This window comes from Gossypium raimondii, chromosome 11 (assembly GCF_025698545.1).
Source record: "Gossypium raimondii isolate GPD5lz chromosome 11, ASM2569854v1, whole genome shotgun sequence".
Lineage (NCBI taxonomy): Eukaryota > Viridiplantae > Streptophyta > Magnoliopsida > Malvales > Malvaceae > Gossypium > Gossypium raimondii.
Window position 1 is genome coordinate 13,681,417 of NC_068575.1, and position 12,028 is coordinate 13,693,444.

A 12,028-nucleotide genomic window follows, 5' to 3' on the forward strand; every position below is an offset into this window, starting at 1 on the left:
AGGGTGCTAATCCTTCCTCATACGTAACTGACTCCTGGATCCGTTTTTCTAAAACTCGTAGACCGAAGCCGTTTTTTTAGGTGATCCAATCACACCCTAATAAAGATTGGTGGCGACTCCCAATTTTAATTTTTTTAAAAGGTCGACAACCTAAAATATTTTTGTTTTTCAAAAGATAGTTTCGACAGATGTATTCCAATTCTGGATTAAATCAAAGTGACTAGGCATGTTTGGACATCCTTTACAATTTTATCTAATTACATTAGCATTTTATATCCGTTTGTCATTCCCTTTCTAATATTTAAATTTAAATATGTCAAAGGTTCTTGTACTCTTTCAAAATTTAAAATTTAGTCCCTATATTTTAAATTTCTGCGCTTTTTTATTTAAAAAATTTTAGTCCCTTTGTTTAATTTTTGCCGTTAAAGTTAACATTGTCAAAGGTAAAACAACTTTTTTAGCCCTCAACATTTACAATTTTTTTTGCCAATTCGGTTCTTACCCTTTAAAAGTACATAAAATTGTAGAATGTTTTATTTGAAGGTCAAGTTTAAGAAGAAGAGATAAAAACAAAACTTACCAGCATCCTTGGGGTCATTGATGGCTACGCAGAAATCTTGGAGAGGACTGGGATCAGATGCATAGGCAAATAGGGAAGCCAGAGCCAAGAGACAAAATACTAGGATGAAATGGGCAGTTTTCATTGTGATAAATGGAATTTTGATTGCTTTGGAGAGGATGAGGAACTCTGCTGCAGAACATGACTATTTATACATTACAGTCTTTGAGCTAGTCTATGTTTTTCCATTTCTGATGAATTGTTCTTCAACTACTACCCTTGTCTCTTCCCACTTCCAATGCTTACATCAGTATCTTTGTCATCGAAGTAGTCAAATCTGTAATTAAATTATGTCTTTTGTAGTACTTAATACAACTTGATCCATTCGAACGTTGACCTTAGGAGATACCCAAGGTTGCTAAGGCTGCGGGCAGGCAACCCTGTTCATGCAAGATACAATGAAAATAATGTTAACAATAATCCTAGTTGGAAACATTTTGCCATTTGGCAGTGTTTAAACATAAAGTGCCAGCAGCTGGGCTTGGTTAAAGTGTGAAAGAGACTGCCATTGTGGGTTGAGGGAGATTAACTATTGAAACCTTTGACATGATCTTTTTCCCTCATTATCATCTCCTTTTGCAATTAGTGATCTCAATTCTATTTTATTTTTTAAAAAAAATTAGAGAAACTGTTTTTCCAGGCCGGCTTATTAACCAGCTTCAACATCTATTAATTAATTCAAATAAAATAGCTTGATTAAGTAAGAAGTATTTGCAAGAAAAGCGCCTCGGAATGATTCAATACTTGTGGTTTTATATCTCTCTGAATATACACGTGCATGGACATCTTCATAAAAGCCCGGTTGCATTAAATGTAATCTGCATATAGTTTTCACCATTCTATGGATATATAGGAGCACTGCAACTTTGAAATACTGCTAGAGGCTTATCAATTGTGTATATATATATACATTCAAAGTCAGTAGCGTAGTTAAGACGATATTGGGTATGTAAAAACGACCAGTTCGATGAGGATGAGGGTGTAGAGTAGTTGAAGAATGATTCCTTCAGATTTCTTTAAGAACCAGTAATCACTTCAGACTTGGCAAACCTCTTTTTTTATTTTCCTTTTTAAAACGGAATTGTTAAAGAAATAAAATGACGATGGACCTGCTCAGTGACTACTATCTATAAATGGACATGCTTTGAAACCAGATTTCTCACCCCTCATAAAGCAACAAATCTTAGAAGCTCAATTTGATCAGGTTCAGGACTGTTGCTTACAACAATGAAAGGTGTTCAATTCCTTGTAGCATTTGTCCTCTTGGCTTTGGCTTCCAAACTTGTCTCAGCTTCAGATCCCAGCCCTCTTCAGGATTTCTGTGTAGCAATTAATGATACTAAAGACGGTGGTGTGTTCTTTAATTCTTTGAAATTTCATCTTTGCAATATATTCGTTTCGACTCTTAAAAGTGGAGAAATATAGCAAGTACAAGTATTGGACAAGTGTCCAAGTAGTAAACTCTTTTGTTTCCATTTATGCAGTTTTCGTTAATGGCAAGTTCTGCAAGGACCCCAAGCTTGCAACCGCAGAAGACTTCTTCCTGCCTGGCCTCAACATTCCTGGAAATACATCAAACCAAGTAGGATCAATGGTCACTCCAGCCAATGTTCAACAAATACCTGGACTTAACACTCTTGGCATATCTCTTGTTCGAATTGACTATGCACCTTACGGTGGCCTAAACCCTCCTCACACTCACCCTCGTGCCACTGAAATTCTAGTCGTTGTGGAGGGCACACTTTCCGTCGGCTTTGTCACATCGAACACGGATAACCGTCTCTTCACCAAAGTCCTATACCCCGGAGATGTATTCGTTTTCCCCGAAGGTATGATTCACTTCCAGTTCAACATAGGGAGTACGAATGCGGTTGCCTTTGCTGCTCTCAGTAGCCAAAACCCAGGGGTGATCACTATTGCAAATGCAGTGTTTGGCTCTGACCCGGCCATCAATCCTGATGTTCTTGCCAAGGCCTTCCAGCTGGATCAAAATATCGTTAAACAACTTCAGTCCCGGTTCTGGTGGGACAACAACTAGGGGATACTTCTAAACCCACGAACCTTAGTAGCTAATTGTTTGGATGATATTTAACTTGTTTTTCACGTTGAATTTAGTTGAAAGAAAAATAAATAAAAATAAAGAGGTTTCTCATGTACCTTTGTAACCTCTCAGTAATATTATTTTAGTTACGGTATGGAGTACAATTTATTTTTAATTTGAAGTTTGGATTTCGGACCTTCGTTTAGGGAAATAAATGAATTACTGGAACATTTTCAAATATTTATAGTGTTCCAATAACTATAAGTGTTCCAATACTTATTGTAACCTCTCGTAATATTATTTGCGTCATACGATATGGAGTCTTGCAAGTACAATTTATTTTTAGTTTGAAGTTTGGATTTCGGACCTTTGTTTTGGGAAATGAATGAATCACTAGAACGTTTTCAAATATTTATAGTGTTCCAATAACTATAAGTGTTCCAATACATATTGTAACCTCTCGTAATATTATTTTCATCATACGATATGGAGTCTTGCAATTACAATTTATTTTTAGTTCTAAGTTTAGATTTCAGACCTTTGTTTAGGGAAATGAATGAATCAACGCAACATTTTCAAATATTTATAGTGTTCCAATAATTATAAATGAATGGGTGTAATTAATCAAAAGTTATATTATTTGATTTTCTAAAAAGAATTATAACTATTTCAATAATATTATTTGAATAATTATAATATTAAATAAATAATTATATGTTTATTTTAAAGACGTTATTGTTCGGAAAGACACCTATTGAAAGATGCCTCTATAAAGAGACATGAAAATTCCTATAAATAGGAATGAGATTTCATTTGAAAATCACACCAACAAATTTTAATATTCTTTCTTTTCTTCCTTCATTTTCTAATATTATTAGATTATTTTATAAAGTAAAACTACAAAATTCCTTTGTAGAAATTGAGTTTCTTGTTAAATATTGCTCAGTGTGTAGTGGACTATTCTTGTCAGTGCAAAATGCAAATAGTCATTGGCTTCATTGTATCCTCGAGGTTAATTTGCTTGAAACTCATTTGCACACCGAAGATAGGTGGGGGCTAATATAACCTTAAAGATATTGACTTGATACACACCATGGAGCCTTGTCCTATTTCTTCTTTTTCTGTTCGAGTTCCGTTCGTGTGTTCGAGATTTTCTTCCCTAGAGATTTGTACTAGCAATCACTACGATTGACTATTGTATTAATTTTTGTTGTTTTTTTTTTCTCCTTTGAAAATTGATTGGGATCTAACATAATATTATTTCATTAGTTTCTCAACTACAACTACGGTTTACAAACAAAATTCAATAATCATCTATACACCCTTCAAAATTATATAAACCCTTTGCAATTTCTCTGGCTTTTTTTTCTCTCCCCTCAAATTATGCATAAATCACTACACCAAAACAGGCTTTTAGTGGCGTTTGGACAAAAAACGCCACTAAAAATCAAGCATTAGCGGCGCTTTTCTAAAAACGCCGCTAAAGGTCAAGCATTAGCGGCGCTTTTTGGAAAACGCCGCAAAAAATAAGCATTAGCGGTGTTTTTTGAAAAGCGCCGCAACAAGCCTAAGCCCAACGACGCCGTTTTTTGAGTTTTTGAGGCCTTTAGTGGAGTTTTTGAAGAAGCGCCGCTAACGCTCGGGCCTTTAGCGGCGTTTTTGAAGAAGCGCCGCTAATGCTCGGGCCTTTAGCGGCGTTTTTGAAGAAGCGCCGCTAATGCTCGGGCCTTTAGCGGCGTTTTTGAAGAAGCGCCACTAATGCTCAGACCTTTAGTGGCGTTTTTGAAGAAGCTCCGCTAATGCTTAGACCTTTAGCGGTGTTTTTGAAGAAGTGCCACTAATGCTCGGGCCTTTAGCGGCGTTTTTTAAAAAGCGCCGCTAATGCCCGTTTTTGATATATTCTCAATTATCTCATTCTTTGATATATTCTCAAGTAATGTTTCAATTATATTTTTTTATTATAAGTTGAAAAAATTGATATTTCGTTGTATTTATTATATATTGGTCAAATTTACATTTAAATTATAACAAATAATATTGTTTAATACAAATTGTTTTTATTAAAGAGAATTCCTAATTCCTAACTCCTAGCTATTTATTATTATTTTTCAATCACAGTTTATTTAAACTACTTTACTAGAAAAATATATTAAATTATGAGTAAAATAAAATATCATAAAACTTAAAGTGTAAAAGATAGGATAGTATTAATTTTAAAATATTTAATTAATTATCATTATAGTTTAGGGTTTAATATATATTATTTAGGGTATATGGTTAATTTAGGATTTAAGGCGGTTTAGGAGTTACAATTTTAAGGTTTATAGATTATGGAATTAGGGATTAGGGATTCTGGTTTAAGGGTTGTAATTTAGGGGTTAGGGGTTAGAGATTAAGAGTTAGTATTTTAAGGTTTATGAATTCAGTGTCAGGTTAGAGTTTAGGGTTTAGATTAATTAGTGTGTTCTAATTTATATTGAATAATGTGTAAGGGTTAGGGGTTAGGGGTTAGGGATTTGCGTTAGGGTTTAGGATTTAGGATTTAGGATCTAGATTAATTAGTGTTTTTTAATTTATATATTAAATAAGATTTAGGGGTTAGTAGTTAGGGGTTAGGGGTTAGAGGTTAGGGGTTAAGAGTTAGTGATTTAAGGTTTAAAGATTTGAGACCGGGTTAAGGTTTAAGGTTTAGATTAATTAGTATTTTTTTAATCCCTATATTAATTAAGTTTTATATAATTGTAAAAGAGGAGTTAAGGGTTAAGGGTTTATGTTTTATGATTTAGGGTTTAGGAGATAGGGATTAAGGGTTTAGATTAATTGGTGTTTCTTAATTTATATATTAAATAATTTCTTATATAATTGTAAAGAGATAATTTTAATTTTAATATATTAAAATTATGATTACTGATTTAAATTATATAAGAGATAATAGATCAATTTTATACATATTAAATGGTTAAGGATTTAAGGTTTACTTTAGATTTGTTAAATGATAAAATTTTATACAATTAATTAATGTTTTATATTTAAAAATATTTAATCTAAATTTAGATTAAATGGTTTAAATCATTTGATATATTTAAATATTAGATTTTTAAAAAATTGATAAATAAAATTAATGTAACAAATTAATGTAATAGATTGACAATAAAAGAGATAATATGAATTTTAATTTATTAAAATTATCATTAATATAGTTTTTAAAGTTTTTTCATATTTTAAAATTTTTGTTTTTGTTTTCTTACATAAAAATTATATAAAAATTTTAAAATTTATCTAATTCTTTTAAATATTAGTTAAATTTTCAAAATTTATTTATTTAAATTTGATATGAATTATATAATAATTAAATATAAAATTGTAAGAAAAAGTCAATCATTAATGGCGTTTATGAGAAAAACGCCACAAAAGATATGTAATAGCGGCGTTTTTCATAAAAACGCCACAAATACACATTAAAATTTTTTAAAACGTAAAGTTTCATGGTAAAAATTTAATTTTATTTTTAGTGGCGTTTTTTATAAAACCCCCCGCACAAAATTAATTTTACTTAAAAAAAATTCGCGCTGCTTTTTTACCAAATTTTTCCCCTAAAACCCAAAAACGAAAAAACCCCAAATTTCCCCCCAAATTTTTCTTAGTTCTCTCATCCAAAAGCACAAATTTTGAAGACCAAATGGCAACAATTTCAGCATTTTCAACTCCTTTGCATTTAATCTCCAAAATCCATTTTAAATCTCCCAAAAACCTCTTCTTTTATCCAAATTCTATCCATTTTCAGACCAAAGTTTCCACCTTTTCTTCCAATAACTTGACCTTATCCTTCAAAAACAGCGAAACTCTTCACGGTACTTGGAAACTCAAGTCTGCAGAAGAAGAAGAAACAACTGTTGTTGAACAAGAACGAGAAGAAACAATTGTCGCCGAACAAGAGTCTGTTTCCCCCCAATTTCCCCAAATCGACAGTCCTTTTATTTTTCCCAAACCATTTCTCCCCTACCCCGATTCCCTTTATTTTTGAATTTGCAACAATATGGGAAGTCATCCAAGCTATCACTCAATGCTTTTGAATTTGTTTTTTTTTAGGGAAAAAGTTCAATGCTTTTTTAATATTTTCATAATTTTAAAACCCGCCAAAGGAAAATCTTGCCATAGCTGTAAGTTTAACCTCGTATCATTCCGCTCTGGAACATGCATCTCTCCGCCGCGATTAACTCATTCAAGTCCTCCAATCTCATCTCATGGAAAACGGTACCTTCCATCACTTCCGAAACATCCTAACCTGATCTCCATTTCCGTTAACTTCTACTGTGATCCCAGACCGGTAAGCTTCAACAAACCCTAGCGGGATGCATCGAACTGTAGGGAAAAACACCTTAGTCGGGGAAGGTTTCGAAGGTAAAGATATGGCCGGGATTCACCGGCCAAGGAAGGTACTTTGAGTTTCACTCAAATTTGATTCCTGCATCCATCGATTTTGTTCGAGAATCGCTGTTGTGTACCTCTCTTTGCAAAGACGGATACAAGATTCGGACCGTCGAGCATTTGCTTTCGGCTTTGGAAGCTAAAGGCATTGACAATTGTAGAATTCAGATTCAAAGTCTCGATTCTGAGGATACTGAGGTCGAGGTTAGTGCCATAATTTTTGTTTGGATATCAAAATTGATTTTTAATTTGCTTAAAATTGTAAGTTTTGTTATTCATTTGGTTGTTACTTTTGTCACATTCTTTCCTTTTTGCAAGAAAAGCGACTTTTCCTGTAAGGTATTGTTGGATAATAAAATGCATGATTTTACATTTTACATGGAACAAATATATATTCAATTGTTCGTTCACTTCAAGACAACTTTGGAGCAAGCTAAAAGCATGAAGCTGCAATCTAACAGCCGGAAAGAACCTTTGAAGGCCATATTGTAGGATATGCGTTCTGGATTGAGGGATGAGCGAGGAGATTTAAACATAGTCAATGAATTTGTAGAGAGAACTGTTTAATGTAACATATAATGTACAAACACTGTAATAATTTAGCTGAGTCTCTTTTTTCATACAATTTTATAGATGGTGATAATTGGAATTTTAACTAACACAGGTTCCTATTTTTGATGGGTCTGCAAATGCTTGGGTAGAGGCAATAGAACAAGTTGGCAGAAAAGAGGCCTTGGATCGGAGTGGCAACAATGTTGAGAAATTGGCACCATATTTGAGTGAACCATTTTATGTTTCGAGAAATGATTCTTTTATGGTTGCCTTCCCTGCTTCAAAGGTTCACATATCTTGTGGAATTGACTTTCCAAAGGTAAATTCTTTTGTTCTTTGGTATGCTGATTGTTAACCACATTGAATTCAAATGGTAATTGTCTCGTTAGTCTTGCTTTACCTTTTCTTCTCTTTTTCAGGGGAAATAGGAAAACAGTTTAAGAGCTTATCCTTTTTAACTTTTAATCGGCTTGGATGTGGGTAATGTGCAACTTTTTAATCACTTGGTTATAAAGACATCACAAGAGATCAGTTTTGAGCATAATCTATTTTTTTTTACACTTTTAGCTCAGTCGAAATGTTTCTAATATGTGCTTGAAGTTGCTGTGTATTCTAGGGGCTTTGGGATGTAGAAAACGACAATGATGGCCAACAAGAAGGCTGCGTTTTGCGGGTTATATCCCAGTTTTAGCCATTCTATCTAAAATGTTCTTTGCAGGTAAGTCTTTTTGGTGTTCTTAATAGATGTTTAGTAGTTAACTGTTGAGTAACTTTGGTGCTTTGTTGATGTACCATGATTCAGGATAATCACTTAGTTTAGATGCTTTATAAATGTTAATCCTGTTGTAATTTGTCCATTGCATTTCAATAAATTTAGGTTGGTAATTTTCTTGAGCCAAATCTTTTGAAATTCATTGTGGAAATGCTTAATGATACTGTTTAGTTAATCATTTTTTTTTTCATTTGAGGTTTTTATTACATTTATGCCTATATACATGTAGCTTCTGTCCCAATTAAAACATTGTTTGGTTTTTAATTACAAGCTTTTCCATGCATATTGACTGAGAATGTATGTATGCCTATATACATGCATATTTTGGAAATGTTCTTCTTTATCATTCTTGTTTTGGGTTTTCATTTTTTTTCTAAATGACTGACAGCTTCGATGCACCATTTTTTTGAACTATTTTTTTTGCAGCGATTGGGTTTAATGTAGAGGTTGTACAATACAACAACATCAAGTTTCAAGTATGGGATTTAGGTAAGTTAACGTTAATAAATCTGAAATAGCAGCTGATGTAGTTTATACAAATGGAGTTCAATTTAATTTATCGAATCATTGAAATTTGCCTTAATCCTTTTTCTTAAAATTGAATCATTTAATTGGTTTAATTTATTTAACACGTTAACTGTTGTGGTGTGTCTTCTAACTAATGTAGATGCAACCTCTTAAGTTACTTTGCTTCCTCTATTTATTTAATTCTGATATGCGGATATCTTGTGGGTTTTTCTGGCTGCTCTTTAGCTGGACATACATACAATCAGTATATGTCCAGCTGCTCTTTAGCTGGTTACATAATTTTTTATTCAGTATATGTCATATTCATGTTAGGACCTGTTTTGATGTTTATTTTACAGCAGTAGGCGACTGTTTAAAGGTAAATTTTAATTTACCCTGTTCAAGAAAATTATGTTAGCTAAAACAATAAGCTCGGTGATTTTCTGACTTGCTTAATATAGATTAGTTGTTTCATGTTTGGAAACTTTTGATGCTCTTGGTCTTATGTCCTGCAGTCATTGACAAAATTTGGTTCTCATTCTTCACTTAACAAGTCCAGTGGCACATACATATGTAAACTAGGAAATTGAAACAAGAAAGAAACGCAAAGCCAAAGCACATTGATACTCTTGAATGATAGTTATAAATGAATAATATGCCTGACTTGGCATTTATAAAACTCACATGCTTGAAGGATAGAACAGAAATTGCTGTTAGAATTGGATTGTCAGCTTTAAGTGTCTATGACGTGTTTGATATTGGTTTCATTGGAAGAATTCATTGGTTTCATTGGTTTCTCTGCTGATATCAATTAATTTGTAAAAGCTTCTTGAAAATTAAGCATGTGCTTTGCTGAAGGAATTTGTATTTTTAAAATTTCATAATTCTATTTTGTAAACCGTGGTAATAAACTTTAAGGTTCATGGATATAGATATATATATATAGAGAGAGAGAGAGAAGTGCAATAGGGACTGTAATTCTTTCTTAATTATTAGCTACTATTTGAGACCATCCAAGGTTAAGCTTATTCCATGTTTCTTATCTTGTGCATTCTTTTTTGTGTTTTTTTCATTGAGGGTTTCATATGGTCTTTAGTAGTTTTTCTCTTCTTCATGTTTGATTATTTATCATCAACCGAATTGACAAAAATGCAAAGAAAAAGAAGCATGTATTTTGTATATTTAACTTATTCACCCTCTTTCATGTGCTTCATATAACATTTATGTTATTCATATTTAAAATCACTAAAGGACATGTTCGGTCTCTTTTTTTAAAATTAAAAAAAATCACTTCTCTTAACATCCGTGTATTATGTTCTTTGCAGAAATTCATATGTTGGCAATCTTTCTCTTTTCTATGAAATAGAGGAGAAGCTTAAGCAGGTGACTATGTTCAGTTTTCTTTTTCCTTTTACTTGATTCCTCTAAACAAGACCGAGTTTTGCTCCAGCATCTTTTTCACTAAGATGTCCTTGTCATTATTTACATTTTGAACAAACATACTGTTAAAGATCATAACATGATTTATCCATCATAGAGCTGCTTGGTAGTAAGTTGATGAAATTTTTTATTCTGCATGCTACAATACTTGCATATTCTTTGATTAATAACTAACAAGAACGTGCATCTGAGGAAGAAATAAAATAACAGGTTTGTATGTTAAATTTGTGTCCATTTTATTTTAATTTCTTAATTTTCATCAGCTTTAGATCATGTCAATTTATATTTTTTTATGCAAGCAAAGCTGAAGTTATATATTAGTATTCAGAAGGAAAGTTTAATGGTGTTTTCCTTTCAATTTTGTATTGGCATAAGCTAAACGTGGTCATATTAAGTTTTCAACATTCGGGAAACTTTTACGTGCAACTGGGACTTAGGAAGCTTGCAATACTGGCTGAATCTTTCATGTTTAAACTGGCTTTTTTATGGATCTAATTGTCAGACAATTGGGTGCAGGGTCACAACGTTGTACTTATATCAAACCATCATACTGAAGCTGACCCAATCATCATCTCATTGTTGCTTGAGAAAGCCAATCCGCATATTGCTGAGAACATGGTGATTCTCTCTTGAATTAATTTCTCATTCTGAGCCTGCTGTAGTAGCCTTCATCTATGCCCTTGAGGCCTTGACTGTTCTTGGGTTCTGTGGTTGCAATAGCTGCCGGGATGGTACATAGCATGGCTATTACTGAAGATGGAGCATTATTTTATTGGGTTTCCTCAGATCCTCATCTTAGATGCAAACAGGTTCTATTCCATTGTCTTTGTTGATTTTAACTTCCCCTGGAGTGAAGCTTTTATTTACTTCATTTGGATGAATTTGTACAGCTATATTCCCTTTGTGAGAAAACAATCGTAAGCATTTCTGCTAGTAAGTACTGGGCTGCTACTGCTACTGCTACATGTGGGATGGCAAGAAAAGTATGGAAAAACCACATTTTGCAACTCGGTTACACCGAGTTAAGGGAAAAAAGATCCCTTAAAGAGTTGATTTTGAGAGTTGGTCATGAGAGAATGTAACTTGTAAACAATTTTCTAATATAGAATGTAACTTGTAAACAGAACTTATGTAATTCTAATGTAATTCTAATATAGAATGTAAACAATTTTCTTATGTAATTCTAATATAGAATGTAACTTGTTTTAATTTGCTTAATTTAAATTCATTAATTTTTATATTTAGCTTTAAAGTTAAAATTTTAATAGAAATTTTAATTTAATATTTTATCCTTAAAAGTATATAGTTTAAAGTTTAAATTTTAAAATAAAACATAATATTATATTTATGATAGAAATATATATTATTTAATTAAAATATTTTTTAAGTCATGTTTTTAGCGGCGTTTGTGGTAAAAGCACTGTTAAAGGTCCTGATCTTTAGCGGCGTTTGTGGAAAAAGCGCCGCTAAAGGTCCTGGTCTTTAGCGGCGTTTGTGGGAAAAGCGGCGCTAAAGGTCTTGGTCTTTAGCGGCGTTTGTGGTAAAAGCGCCGCTAAAGGTCTTGGTCTTTAGCGGCGTTTGTGGAAAAAGCGCCGCTAAAGGTCTTGGTCTTTAGCGGCGTTTTTAGAGTTAGCGACGCATTCATTAGCGGCGTTTTTTTGGCGCTCCT

General features: G+C 32.8%; 2 protein-coding genes across 2 annotated transcripts; both read left to right on the forward strand.

The window, feature by feature from the left end:
* Positions 1-1,774: 1,774 nt before the first annotated feature.
* Positions 1,775-2,670, forward strand: LOC128034933 (germin-like protein subfamily 1 member 7). The gene is made up of 2 exons (XM_052624397.1): positions 1,775-1,970; positions 2,104-2,670. The coding sequence occupies exons 1-2, from the start codon at positions 1,847-1,849 to the stop codon at positions 2,655-2,657; spliced, it is 678 nt and encodes a 225-aa protein (XP_052480357.1). The 5' UTR covers positions 1,775-1,846; the 3' UTR covers positions 2,658-2,670.
* Positions 2,671-6,235: 3,565 nt separating this feature from the next.
* LOC105804568 (probable UDP-3-O-acyl-N-acetylglucosamine deacetylase 1, mitochondrial) lies at positions 6,236-11,568 on the forward strand. Its single transcript, XM_052624424.1, is given in 9 exon segments — positions 6,236-6,914; positions 6,984-7,292; positions 7,753-7,959; positions 8,257-8,358; positions 8,839-8,901; positions 10,245-10,302; positions 10,876-10,977; positions 11,080-11,168; positions 11,250-11,568. Coding segments are annotated over 4 exon segments (651 nt in total). The 5' UTR covers positions 6,236-6,854; the 3' UTR covers positions 8,332-8,358; positions 8,839-8,901; positions 10,245-10,302; positions 10,876-10,977; positions 11,080-11,168; positions 11,250-11,568.
* The last annotated feature ends 460 nt before the right edge of the window (positions 11,569-12,028 follow it).